The sequence below is a fragment of the Mastigoproctus giganteus genome, chromosome 2, assembly GCF_048544385.1.
Source record: "Mastigoproctus giganteus isolate SK-2022 chromosome 2, ASM4854438v1, whole genome shotgun sequence".
Classification (NCBI taxonomy): domain Eukaryota; kingdom Metazoa; phylum Arthropoda; class Arachnida; order Uropygi; family Thelyphonidae; genus Mastigoproctus; species Mastigoproctus giganteus.
Genome location: NC_143576.1, coordinates 247,630,704 through 247,643,182, shown reverse-complemented (window position 1 = coordinate 247,643,182; position 12,479 = coordinate 247,630,704). Strand labels below are relative to the sequence as shown.

Here is a 12,479-nt window from a genome sequence, read left to right as displayed (position 1 = left end):
CCATTAAAAAACTCATTATAACGCTGGATAGAAACAAAATTCCCAAACAATACAGTAGATATCACGTAAGAACTGCCATATACGCAAATATTAGAAAACACCATCCCAATGTAGACCCATATACTTTTATCAAAAGCCAACTAAAAATATAATAGTAATTACTCAGAAGAGTATCCCCTTATTTACTAGGTTTATTGCACTCAGGCGAGGCTCGTCGCCTGACTGCACTACAACCTATTGCCAAAATTAACCCCCCCCCTCTCCCATAGTAAGAGGCTGTATATATGTATATAGTTTTGCCTCTGGACAAACAAGTGCTGTTACGCCTTGGAAAAGCGGGTACCGGCACTGTCCGAGGTGAGACATAAAATAAATGTAAAAATATTGTAAATACACAACTAAATAAATTCATTTAACCTGCCACAAAACCACCATAATAGACCTTGGCCTGAAGTTCGGGGACTTCCGCCAAAACACCATCGGAACACAGGGAAACGCTAAAGCGACAAAGCCATAAAAATAGCCATCTATAAAACAAGTTAAGGGTGCGAAACATTCCTTTTTCGACTCGACGACCTCCACCGAAACACATCAAGTAAGTAAAGTTATTGTAATTTTTTAAAAAACTCACCCGTTGGGCTTTGTGTATTCTATCACAGTTGCTGTAGAAATTATGGGATATTAATTCGGTTCATAATAAATTTATAATAAATAATACCTATTTAACTAATAGCAATGGGAAAGGGACAAAAATGGGAATTTAAAAGAAACTTAGAATTCAGTATCGGATAAAATAGCAAAGCTGTGATAGATACAAACAGAAACGGGTAAGTAAGTAATGCATTACATCGAATGGACCGTCAATCCGCTCAAAGCCCCCGATGAAGTAGGGGATTGACGACCATGTGATGTAATACAAATATGTATAAAGATGTAATACAATAAATGTTTAATATTTTGTCATAAAGTAGTATTGCTACAGTTTTTCATCTATAATTAATGACAATTTCTTTAGCAATACGTAACAAGTTGAAAAATAATAAATGAATAGGCCCTGGGCATTTAAGATAACCGAGTTTAGGCTAGCTTAAAGACCAGTAATGTATTAACCATAATACCTATGAGTAGAAAACACCCGTAATTAAGAAAATAAACACAATAAACCACAATAGAAAGATAAAATAATAATATGTACTCTGTTCGTACCCGGGCATTGCTAAAACAGCTACTGGGACAACAGAAAAATCTAGAAATAATTTAAGGAAAACCACTATAAAAGTATATTAAAAGTTAAATACAACATAAATTATCATATTACTAAAGAATAATATATATATATAATTTTGCATATTAGAATAAAAAGTTAATCATGTGAATAAATTTAAACTTTTTAATTTCTTTAGTTAATTATTGACATGTCTAATTGCATCAGCAAACATGCTACTTCAGGAAGCTATAACAAAACAGTTATTGCCAATAATTTCCAAAAGTCATTTATGATGCTCTCATTTCTGAACTTGTTCATTTTTTCCACTATGTATAAGGAAATGTTAAGATACTTGGTAGCAGAACCAAGTGCTAGCCCCCAGAGGCAACAAAATTAATAGTATCAATGGGATAGACCTCATGTATTATACAGAGGATGTATTTTCTTATATCTCTATATGTGACATTAAAAATCAAATAGAATTGAAACTATTTATGAAACAATCTTCAGTTATATTGTTAATTTTATTTCCATACTTTAATTTTAGATATTTTATTACCTTCTCATAAAATAACAACTAGGTGAAATCTGAAATAAATAGTATACAGACGTGTCCTTGCATAACAAAAACAGTGGTTTCTGGAAGACGAGTATTTTTAGATGTTTAATAACCCAGTACTGCTATGTTCCCATGTTTGATGGATTGCCTTTACACTATTATTATTATTATTACTAACCATATAGTGCAAGGAAGCCTGAGGCTTATGCTGCACTAGCCAAAAAAGATTTTGGAGTTACCCTGAGGAAGAATTGCCGAGGAAGAGAAGAATGATGATATCCAGCTCAGGACCCTGAATGTGCCAAGCCCATACTCACCAGATGTCAGCTACTGGGGTTAAATATAATGCAATTATTTTGCATGAAGCAATGGGACTACACTTAAGATTCACTATTGAATGGTCATTGCTTTTGCACCATGTTTTGTTCATAGTGAATTGTTCAAGTCGATAATTGGCATCGTTTTAATTGTATCTCATATTGTGAATCAACCTCAACCCAGTTATGAAGTATAACTGGTTGTAATTATTGCATCAATCTCATATGGTGTGAACAGCATATTTTCTGTGGAACAGCCAGGCAACTAACTTCCCCTTCAGTCATTCAGGTTGGTATATGCTATGTGTCTTAGACATCTTCAAAGCCATTCCAAGAGACTACTTTGAGTATTCATTTTTCTTTTGCAACTGATAATAGCAGTTGTTACACTAAATGCTATGTCTTTCAATTTTGTGTATATCTTCATTTCCAACTTAAAACTTGTTTGATCATTTTTGTTTATCATCATGATTGACGTACTAACTTGTCTAGTTTATTGATGTTTTGCTGTCATCTTAACAAAATTCTTATGGCAGCTGTTGTATCAGTGTGACTGGAAAAAAAAGAGGGGAGAAAGAAGGAAAGTTGAGTAACAGATCATAAACTAAATGGGTTTTTTGTTTGTTTTTTATAGAATTGTGATACCTAAATTTGACAAGTTGTTAAAAGCTTTGGAGAAAATATAATATAATATTGCAGCAATGGATTACTATAGGATATTGGAAGTCCCTAAAAATGCTAGTGCAGCTGATATAAAGAAAGCGTAAGTAATTTGATTTTCTTTATTCTCCAATTCTTAATAGTGAAATTTTCCATAAAAGATGTAGTTATATATTTGCATATTTTATGGATATTAAAACAATTTACAAATTGAAAGTACAGAAGCATGTAAAAATAATTTACTAATTGATGCTTTATTTCGGAAGTAGTGATGAGAATGAACATAGTGATTCTTGTAAATTATTTATGTTCAGGTATGTGATACCTTACTAACTGTATTTGGATGCCACCGTATTTGGAAAAAACAATTTTAATTAGCATATTTAATAAAGTGTAGGCCTTTGGGCCCCAGTGACAGCATCAGTCAATTGTGGGAACACTTTTAACCAGTTTCTTTTGGCAGGCATCAGGAATTTTTTTTTTTCCCCTCCATTTTTGCAGTCACCAGTTCAGCTGTAGAAGGGGAGCAAGGGGTAAAGGCCTATTGGCTGTTCCCTGATCCAGTGTACTAGTTCATCTCAGAGGTATTTGATCAGATTCTAGTCTAAATTCTGCACTAGTTGTTGGAGGAGGGAGCATTATTGTGCTGGAATATTGAATTCACTTTCATGAAACCACAACATAGGTGCGATGGAATTGTCTAAGGTGCCAGTGTAAGAATTGGCATTGATAATTTTGGTACTATAACCAGCAATCAGATTCTGATCTATGAGAAACAGTTCCCACACTGACCTAACATACTATACTCTGATCTGAGGTGTAACACAGTGTTGCTCAATAGGATTTATTTCCATAGTCCAGAACAATGGACTATGCAACTTTTGAAAATCATGTTTGGTGTTCATCATGGGGCTTCATTGCAGTAGCTCTGCTAGCAACCCATCCCATATAACTTCCCATATGATATTTTTTTTTTTACCATTTAGACAAGTCTGGTTTTGTTTTCATACTTTAATCGACACAGATCCTGATACCCTAAATTAACGTCTAAAGCAAAATGATAAAATATTTGCGCTAAACAACTAATTTTCAACGTCATTTTTCATGTTAAAATATTAGCATAGAACTTGACTTCTCCATACCATTTGTCTAATGAATTAAATATTTAACTTTTTTATGTTAGACTTGAATAACAAATATGTAAGCTTATAGAGCTAATTTGAATAACCAGCGATATAAACAAGTCTTTGAATAGCACAACTAGTTTTACTTTTCATTAAAAAAATTTTTTTTTTTGTTTAATGCAATCGTTGCCATAAAGCATCCATTTGATTGTGGTCAGTAAATGACCACTGTAAAAGGAAGGGCATGTAAAATGAACTGACCAATATCAGCATGCTGATTAAACCACAGGCTATTGCAGTTTGGCTGGGATTTTGCTTAATGCCAATTGCACTGTCTAACTGGTGCTATAAAAGCTGTATACATACATACAGTTTCATGTATTCTTTGCTTATGTTCAAGTTATTCTATCTAGTTTATCATTTTCCACAAGAAGGGTAAAAAATTTTTGATTATGCTTGCTGAATTTTAATATTTTAGTTTGTAAAAGCAAAACATCCTTAGTGTTTATCTACTGATAAAATTGTGTAAAATGTGTTTTCCTATAAAAATATTTTATAGGAAAATTTTACCCTAAAAGTTTGTTATAATGGATCCACAGCCTGGGACATCGGAGCTGAAAAGGAACAGGGATGGACAGTATATTGAAGCTGATGACATTGAATCAGCTCTTTATAATATGTCATCTGATACTGAAATAGAATTCTATTCAAGTGATGCAGATTCTGAATCTCATTCAAGTGCATCTGTTGATACTAGAATGCTACAAACAACAGATGCTGGCATTAATTGGAGTGGTGTTTCTTCACAGATGAAATCTATATATACTAAAAAAGCACTGCCTACTTTTTAATACTGTTACACCTGTTGGTGTAGGCAAGAAGCTAAACAATGTATAGCTGGAAATTTTGAAAGACAACTGTTGAAATGCTATTTTCTTATCTTGAGCAGCTTTAGCTATTCAATTTTTTTTTTTTTAAAGCCACCTTTAACCTTAACATTTATTGGAAAACCAAGGTGTGTTTTTTTTTTTTTTTTTTTAAGGATGAGTTTAGGGTGGAATGGAGAGTAAGGATCATGTAAATAAATTATTCTTTTAAGGATTTTCATCCTCACAAGAATAATTTTGCTGAGTAGATTTTGAGATTTAAAACAGTATTTACAAAAAAAGTTAAAAGTACTGAACTAATATTTGGGAAATGAAGCTTATCAGCTATTCAGGTGGATCTCCTTCAGAGTGGTTTCCTTGACTGTACACACAGATTCCAACACTTCCGAAAGCATTCCTAATAGGTTTTTGAAGTTGTTCCTGTGTGTTCTGAATAATTTCCTCAGTTGTTTCAAATCTGTGGTCTTTTAACTGGATTTTAAGCTTGAGAAACCAATTACAAGAAGCTAAATCTGGTGGATATGATTAATGGGGTGGTTTGCAAAAAATCTTGAATGAAAAGTAGTACTGAGTGGACAGGAACACATTGTCATGATACAAGCACCAGTTTCCTGAAGCCAACGTTTTTGGCCATTTTCTCTGAACAGCATTGTGCAATTGCTAAAGAACTATTTCCTAGTAGTCCTGGCTCATTGTTTGACTGGGCAGGAAAATTCATAATAAATTGTCCTGTAAGTCAGAAAATACAATAAGCATGATCTTCGCATTTGATAAATTGTCTTGCTTTTGGGATGGGGGTGGGCTTTGAGAAGATGGAGGCTTCTTCTCAAAGATTGGAGAGGATTGGGACCTTTGTTTTTGGGTGATAGCCATACACCTGCAATTTGTCTCTGGTAATTGATTGAAAAACAAGCAGGGTTCAGCAGCAGCATGTTGATGAAGATGTTAACATGTAAGAACTCACTCTGTCTGATCGTGGATGCAAAGGCACAAACTTGGGTGATGTACATCACATTCTCAAATCTTGTTAAAATCAATTGGTGTGCCTAATGAAAAATGTTGCTTTCACTAGCAACTGTGCAATTAGTTAAATCTTGATCATATCATAAACACAAGTGATTAAATCATTTTTATTTTTGAAATTGAAGGATGGCCAGGGTGAGGCTCATCAAAAAGCTGCCTTTAAACTTTGCAACCCACTGAAAAGTTTTCAAACACAGTATCTTCTCTCGAAGCTGTTTTTAACATTTAGGACTGCAAAACTTATTGAAAATTTGTTGCTCAGTGAAATCTTTCATTTCAAAATGTGATAAACACCTATTCAGTATGCGCTAATTCAGACTGATTGCAGAAAAACGAGCAATTTGTGTGTTACTATGTTCAAATGAGTCGCAACTTGCTAGTGTGCCATAATTTCAAGATACATTTTTATATTTTAGAAGCATTGGAATTTGAAGTGTCACTTCTATTATACCAGGCATAGTACTTTGTGACCTGGCAAATGGGAGTAATATCCAAGTTTGCTAAACAGTTCCACCACTGAAGATGAAAGCAGAGGATTTGGCTCTTGCATTTCGACGGAACATTGCTGAAGTTTAATGCAAACGTGGGACCTGACTAACTTCTCCATCACTATTTTAGATTATTAACCTTTAGCTGCCATCACTGGAAGAATGTCTACGACAAACCTCGCTAACCATTTTCTAAGGCTAATAATCTGTCTTTTCCAATGAATTAATTTTCTAATAAGTACCCTTGACTTTCATCCTCAATATTGAACACCTTTTAAACTACAAATTAATATTATATGAATATATAATACGAAGCTCAATCATTTCACTGCTTTATATGTCCGAAAAATAGATTAAGGACTATAGATAGTTAGCACAGTTCATGCTCACAAGCAACAGCTGGCAGTTAAAGCAATCAGATTTGACCATTTATCATTAGATAAAGATGAGCATCTTAACATTCTGATACTGGGATGAATGTATAATAGTTTGATATTTAAAATTAATTTTGTAGCTAATAAAGTAGTGCATTTTATTAATAAAATTACCTTTTTTAAAAGTATTTAAAATATTTTATGTTGAATGAAAGTACATGTATTTCATGAACTAGAATAGCTGAGCTCTTAACTTAATAATAGTATTCTGTTAATAGTTATAGACGACTTGCATTAAGGTGGCACCCTGATAAAAATCCAGAAAAGAAAGAAGAGGCAGAAAAAAGGTTTAAAGAAATATCGGAAGCATACGAAGTCCTTTCTGATGGTATGTAATTGCACCTAAAATCTCATTTTAGGAGTAGAAAGGATAATTGTACCATGTGATGAAATGAATTGTAATTTCCTAATTCATTTTCATTATTTTTTAAATTTGTTTATTTTATTTTTATTTATTTAATTTTTTTGTTCACTTTCTAGAAAAAACAAGCTTCGTTCATTTCATTTAGAATGTTTTCTGTGCATTATCTTTAGTCTTTAAAGGAAAAATCTAAATTAAATGTTATATTGAAATTTTTCAGCAGTTTTTACTACATTTTGTAAATAATGCTCATTTAATTTCAGAGAAAAAAAGGGGGATTTATGATCAGTATGGAAAAGAAGGGCTGATGGCAGGTGGTGGCCCACATGGACATGACATGGGTGGTGTGTTTGAAGATGGATTTGCACCATTTGGATTTACTTTCTCTTTCCGTGATCCTGAAGATGTGTTCAGAGAATTCTTCGGTTCTGATCCTATGGATATGTTTGGAATGGGTCCTGCCAGTAGATCTGGATCATGTAAGTATATGTTCTGAAAATTATCTTTTCGTATTTTCATGTTTGTTTCCATGTATTTACTTGTTCCGCAATGACTCCCAGCAGTCTCCGGAATCCTCTGCACCATGTTTTCCAGGCTGCTGCTCATTTCAATAGAAGCAGTGCAAGAATCACTTTCACCTCTGCCAGTGGCTACTGTTAATCTATTAATCCGTGTATCCCCCGAAGATAACAGTTTTCTGACCCACCTAAGTCTGCCTCAATAGCATCAGCAAATATTCTTGCACCCTTTCTATTTAAATGTATCCCATCCCTGTAGAAGCAGTCTCTCCTGTTAACAAGCACAGACCAGGTTGAGAAAAATTCTACCCCTTGAGCCTTGCACAGTCTCCAGGGACAAATTGGTTGAAAAGGCTCATCATATTCTCTTTTCTATCATGTCTGGGCAGAATTGCAGACACTTTCAAATTCAACCCTAACTCACGGCTTTCTTTCAACATTGACCTGTACTTGTTAAGGAATTCTGCTGGTCTCCTACTCTTAATTTCGTTTGATACTGGCATTTGTTTTGAACTTTCTAAAGTGGATTTCAATGTATACAACTGAATGTGGAAAGGGATAAGCAAACTGTCTGTCTTGAATAAAGCTGAGATTTTTCATTATTGCTGCAGGTATTAAAGACAAGGTAAGATGATTTGACATTAATTTTAACAGCCAACCTAAGGAGAAAACATTTATTGTATTTAAAGAGAAGGTGGCAGTGCAGTGGTGCAACAGTTATACATGAATTTTGGAACTACATTAAAGAACTGCTAAGAATGATTTATTTTACTAACATTTTATGCTGAGTCATACTGAAAGTACACTGTTGTTGCATAGTAACTTTAGACTATCTTAAAGATGTTATTGGTAGCCACCCCTTCTAATAGTTTAAAAAAAAAAGAAAAGAAATATTCTACTCAGCTAACATGTGATTTATAAAGATGATTCTCTGTATAATTTATGTAGAAATTGAAAATATTTTTTTTTACCTTCTCTGTGTTTTAAAAATGTTTCTTTAAGTTTGACACTCCTGTCTACTTTAGACTAGGATATTAAAGAGATTTCTGACCTGTGTGTATGATAGGGAACCCAAGGCAGTAACCTAGACAGTTTAATTTGTTAAAGTTAATTTCTTTATAAATACTTCTGCTATTATCTCCATAGTTAGAAGGGGTGAAGTTGAGAGACAAACCAATTTTGAGGTATAGAGAACTGTTCATGTACAAATTTTTGTGTGTACTATCAAAACTTGGTACTCCATACACCCAATTAATGATGGGGGGATGGGCAAAATCTATTTAGCACTTGGGTCCCCAGTGGAATTTTAGATATGAAGTAGAATAAGTAGAATTTTTTGTTATGAAGAAAATACATATTTTCACACTGGGAAAAAGATATATTGTTGCTACTATTTCATTGGAATGTCTTTGTTTTAAGATCTCTCTCTCTCTCTCTCTCTCTCTCTCTCTCTCTCTCTCTCTCTCTCTCTCTCTCTCTCTCTCTCTCTCACACACAGGAGAAAATTTTTTTAAGTTCCATAGTGACATTTAGTAAATTAATCAAATATATTGGGAAATACCCAGGAAATGAAAAGTACCTGGGGGTTATTGTGCAGGCAGATATGAAGTTTTCTGAGCAGTGCAGATAGTCTGCAAGAGTAGCTTGTGGTATCTTGTCAATGATATACAGGAATTTTTCTAGTAGGGTTAAGGAGGTGATTATCCCCTTGTACAAGGCAATGGTCAGGCCACACCTTGAGTACTGTATACAGGTCTGGAGGCCTCATTTTAAAAAAAATGTAGAGCTGCTGGAACAAGTACAGAGAACAGCAACAAAATTAGTGAATGGAACAAAGGGTTGCTTTTATGAAGAAATGCTTAAGTTTTGCAAGTGACAGTGTCTGGAGACTAGGCACCTGCGAGGCGATCTGATTGAAGTGTATAAAGCCTTGAATGGTTTAAGCATGCTCAGTGCTGATGGGATTCTTCCTCTTGCTCAGAAAAATTGCCTGAGAGGGCATAAATTGAAATTGAGGAAAGACAGTTGTAGGGTAGATGTGCTCAAGTTTTCTTTTAGCCAGCGGGTGGTTGATTGTTGGAACAAACTTCCACCTGTCGCAGAAGTTGATAGCTTAAATAGATTCAGGGCAGAACTAGACAAACATTTGGAGCAAGTGGATGGGTAAAATGAGGGGTTTTTTTTTTTTTTTGGGTGATGCTATATAAGCTTGCCTTCTTGCATCATGTGCCTTTGCTAATGCTAAAAAATGTTACCAACCCTAACTATTATTGATGTTGAGCAGTTGAAAGTAAAATTTGTCATTGCCAAGAAAATTTGACTGTGAAATAAAGTTGTGGCTTCCATGCAGAGTAAGAGTCTTTTTTTCAAATATGCCTTACAGCACTCATTTTAAACTAGATATAGATTGTAATTTCATAAATTATTTAACCATGGGAATAATATTGTGTGGTACCTGTATGGAATTGCTTCTGTTTATTTGTGATTAAGGTTTTTAAAAATGCTATATAACATCATGGATAATACAGAGTGTGAGTGCAATAATATTAGTCTGAATGTAAATACCCAAGTTAATTTGGTGAATGAAGATAAATTGGTATAGTATAACTTCAAAATAACTAGGTTCATTACACCTTGGTTTTGGGTATGCTGTGAGTTGACCTTTACTCCCTCAAATGGAAAGTACTATTCAGTGCATTTGAATCAAAACAAGACTGAGTGCTAGTGAATCCCACACGTATAATCTTCTCTTTATTAAAACGTAACATTGAAAGGACAAGCAGGAAGGTGTTTCCACCTAAGTTAGTACCAGTTTTCCACCACAATCCAACTTTAAAAGTTTATGTAATGCTCCTGAAAAAAGTCCTTGAACTGCCACCCCCCCCCCCCCCCCATCAAATACAAACAGATAAATTGTCTGTATTGATGAGGTTTATAGAAGCCAGTCTTCAAGTGGCTGTCATTTGCTCTTTGTTTTGTTTGTAGGCTGTGTTTTATGTTAGCTTAATATATAAGAACTGCAGAGCTAAGCTGCTTTCCATTGCCAATTACCAGTGAGTCATTAATCTTGCTTGCAAATAGCAATGGATTAGCCAATCCTGTGATGTAACAAATACACTTTAATTCTAAAATAGCTGTATTGTTTATTATTATATGTCTGCTTCAAAGTGGTTAAAATGTTTGCTCCAACATTGATTCCAGTGTGGTGGTTACACCATCCAGTTTAAAAAAGTGCATCTAGCTGAAATTGTTCAGGTTATGGTTAAGGCTTGTGATTCTGGGTGAAGTCTCCATCTGTATAGTCAGTAAAGGCTAAAAGAAAATGACTGAACTTTGCATCTTTTTCATAATGGTACACTGAGTTAAATAGCAAAATTAGAAACTTATAGCATTAGATTTATATTTGCACTGAACTGATTTTTTTCCCTTAGACTGAATAATTATATAGGTATATTGTGTGTGCTGTATGCTAGTTGAATTAACCACTCATTGGATCAGTCCAATGAGTGGCTAATTCAATTAGTAAAAAGTGAAACCTCAAGTAGAAAATTTTTCATGTTTTTTACTCAGTCAAATATATATTGACAAAGAATACTGTAATTATATTGTTTTCTAAAAACAGATCATGATATTAGCATTCATGGGAGTTTTGCAATGTACACTGGAGTTCTGGTGGATCACCAGAATTGAAGCCTAAATTTTACTTGCTGATCAAGCCTCATTTTGAATCTTTTAGACATAATACACAAAGGCCATATGGACTAGCATACCATTAAAAAGTAGCACACTTTAATCACAGCTGGCATCTGCTTAACATAACAGGTTACATTCTTAAAACCTATGTTAAGAGAATAGCTGATTTCTATTCTTCCGGATAGAAATCAGCTTCCGGACTTTGATCCTGCCCATTCTCCTTTACGGATCAGAAACATGGATTTGTCTCAAGCTAGATTTAAACAAACTTGAGGTATTCCAAATGCGATGCCTGCGGCAGATTTTGGGCATCTCACTTCGTGACCGCATCACTGATGATACCATCCGCGCCAGATGCCAGCAGCAACCAACCATTGCCGACCAAATCCAGAAGCGAAGGCTTAGATGGTTTGGCCACGTATGTAGAATGGGCACGAACAGAATACCATCCACACTCCTTTGGAGACAACGACCCACCCAATGGAGCATCCAACGGACCCCGCCTAGGAAAATGTGGGCCAAGCAAGTGGAAAATGACTTGAAGAGCCGACGTCTCGACCTTAACCAGGCCAGGACTGACACCATGGATCGTAAAGTATGGAAGAACATCACAGATCAAGTCCGAAACCCTGCGGCACCTACAGCAGCATACTGGTTGCGTGGCCAACCGCCTCCCCCAGCTGCCAGCTAAGGACCAAGAAGAAGAAGATTTCTATACAACTTATATGTTAGATATGAATACGAAATCCTGTACTGGTTCTTCTCCCCATTTGAAATTATGAATAAAGTAACAATTTATTTATATAAACAGTACAGTATATAAAATCAAATAAAATGCAATAGAACCACTTTTAATGTTCATAATACCAAAATTAATCTTTCCATTTTGATTTTAATCCAGTTTTGAACCATTTTCTATAACACCAATACTCACTTTAATAGAAGTGAGTGTTGCAAAATAGCAAGGTTTTGCCACATTGTTAGATATTTGATCGTGGTTTTCAACATTTTAGGTTATGTCCATTAAACTGATGTAATCATTCCTGCACCACATTTCCCTCATTCGTTTTGTGAATGTTATAAAGGAACTCATGTTTTGATTTCCCAAGATTTATAGGAATCCTACACACACATGCAAAAATCTTAAGTTTTTAATGCATAAATTTCTCACATTTAGCAGTGAAATAGTGTTTCACAGTTTCTTTGCC

General features: G+C 34.5%; 1 protein-coding gene across 3 annotated transcripts in view; it reads left to right on the top strand.

Annotated features, from left to right (window-relative positions):
* LOC150090354 (dnaJ homolog subfamily B member 6-like) overlaps window positions 1–12,479 on the top strand; it is a 230,062-nt gene that overhangs the window by 203,533 nt on the left and 14,050 nt on the right. For all 3 annotated transcript variants that reach the window (XM_090389830.1, XM_090389829.1, XM_090389828.1), the window contains 3 exons: window positions 2,718–2,846; window positions 6,918–7,027; window positions 7,324–7,539. In XM_090389830.1, coding sequence (XP_090245956.1) covers window positions 2,785–2,846; window positions 6,918–7,027; window positions 7,324–7,539 — 388 coding nt within the window. In that variant the 5' untranslated portion in view covers window positions 2,718–2,784. The remainder of the gene's footprint in view (window positions 1–2,717; window positions 2,847–6,917; window positions 7,028–7,323; window positions 7,540–12,479) is intronic.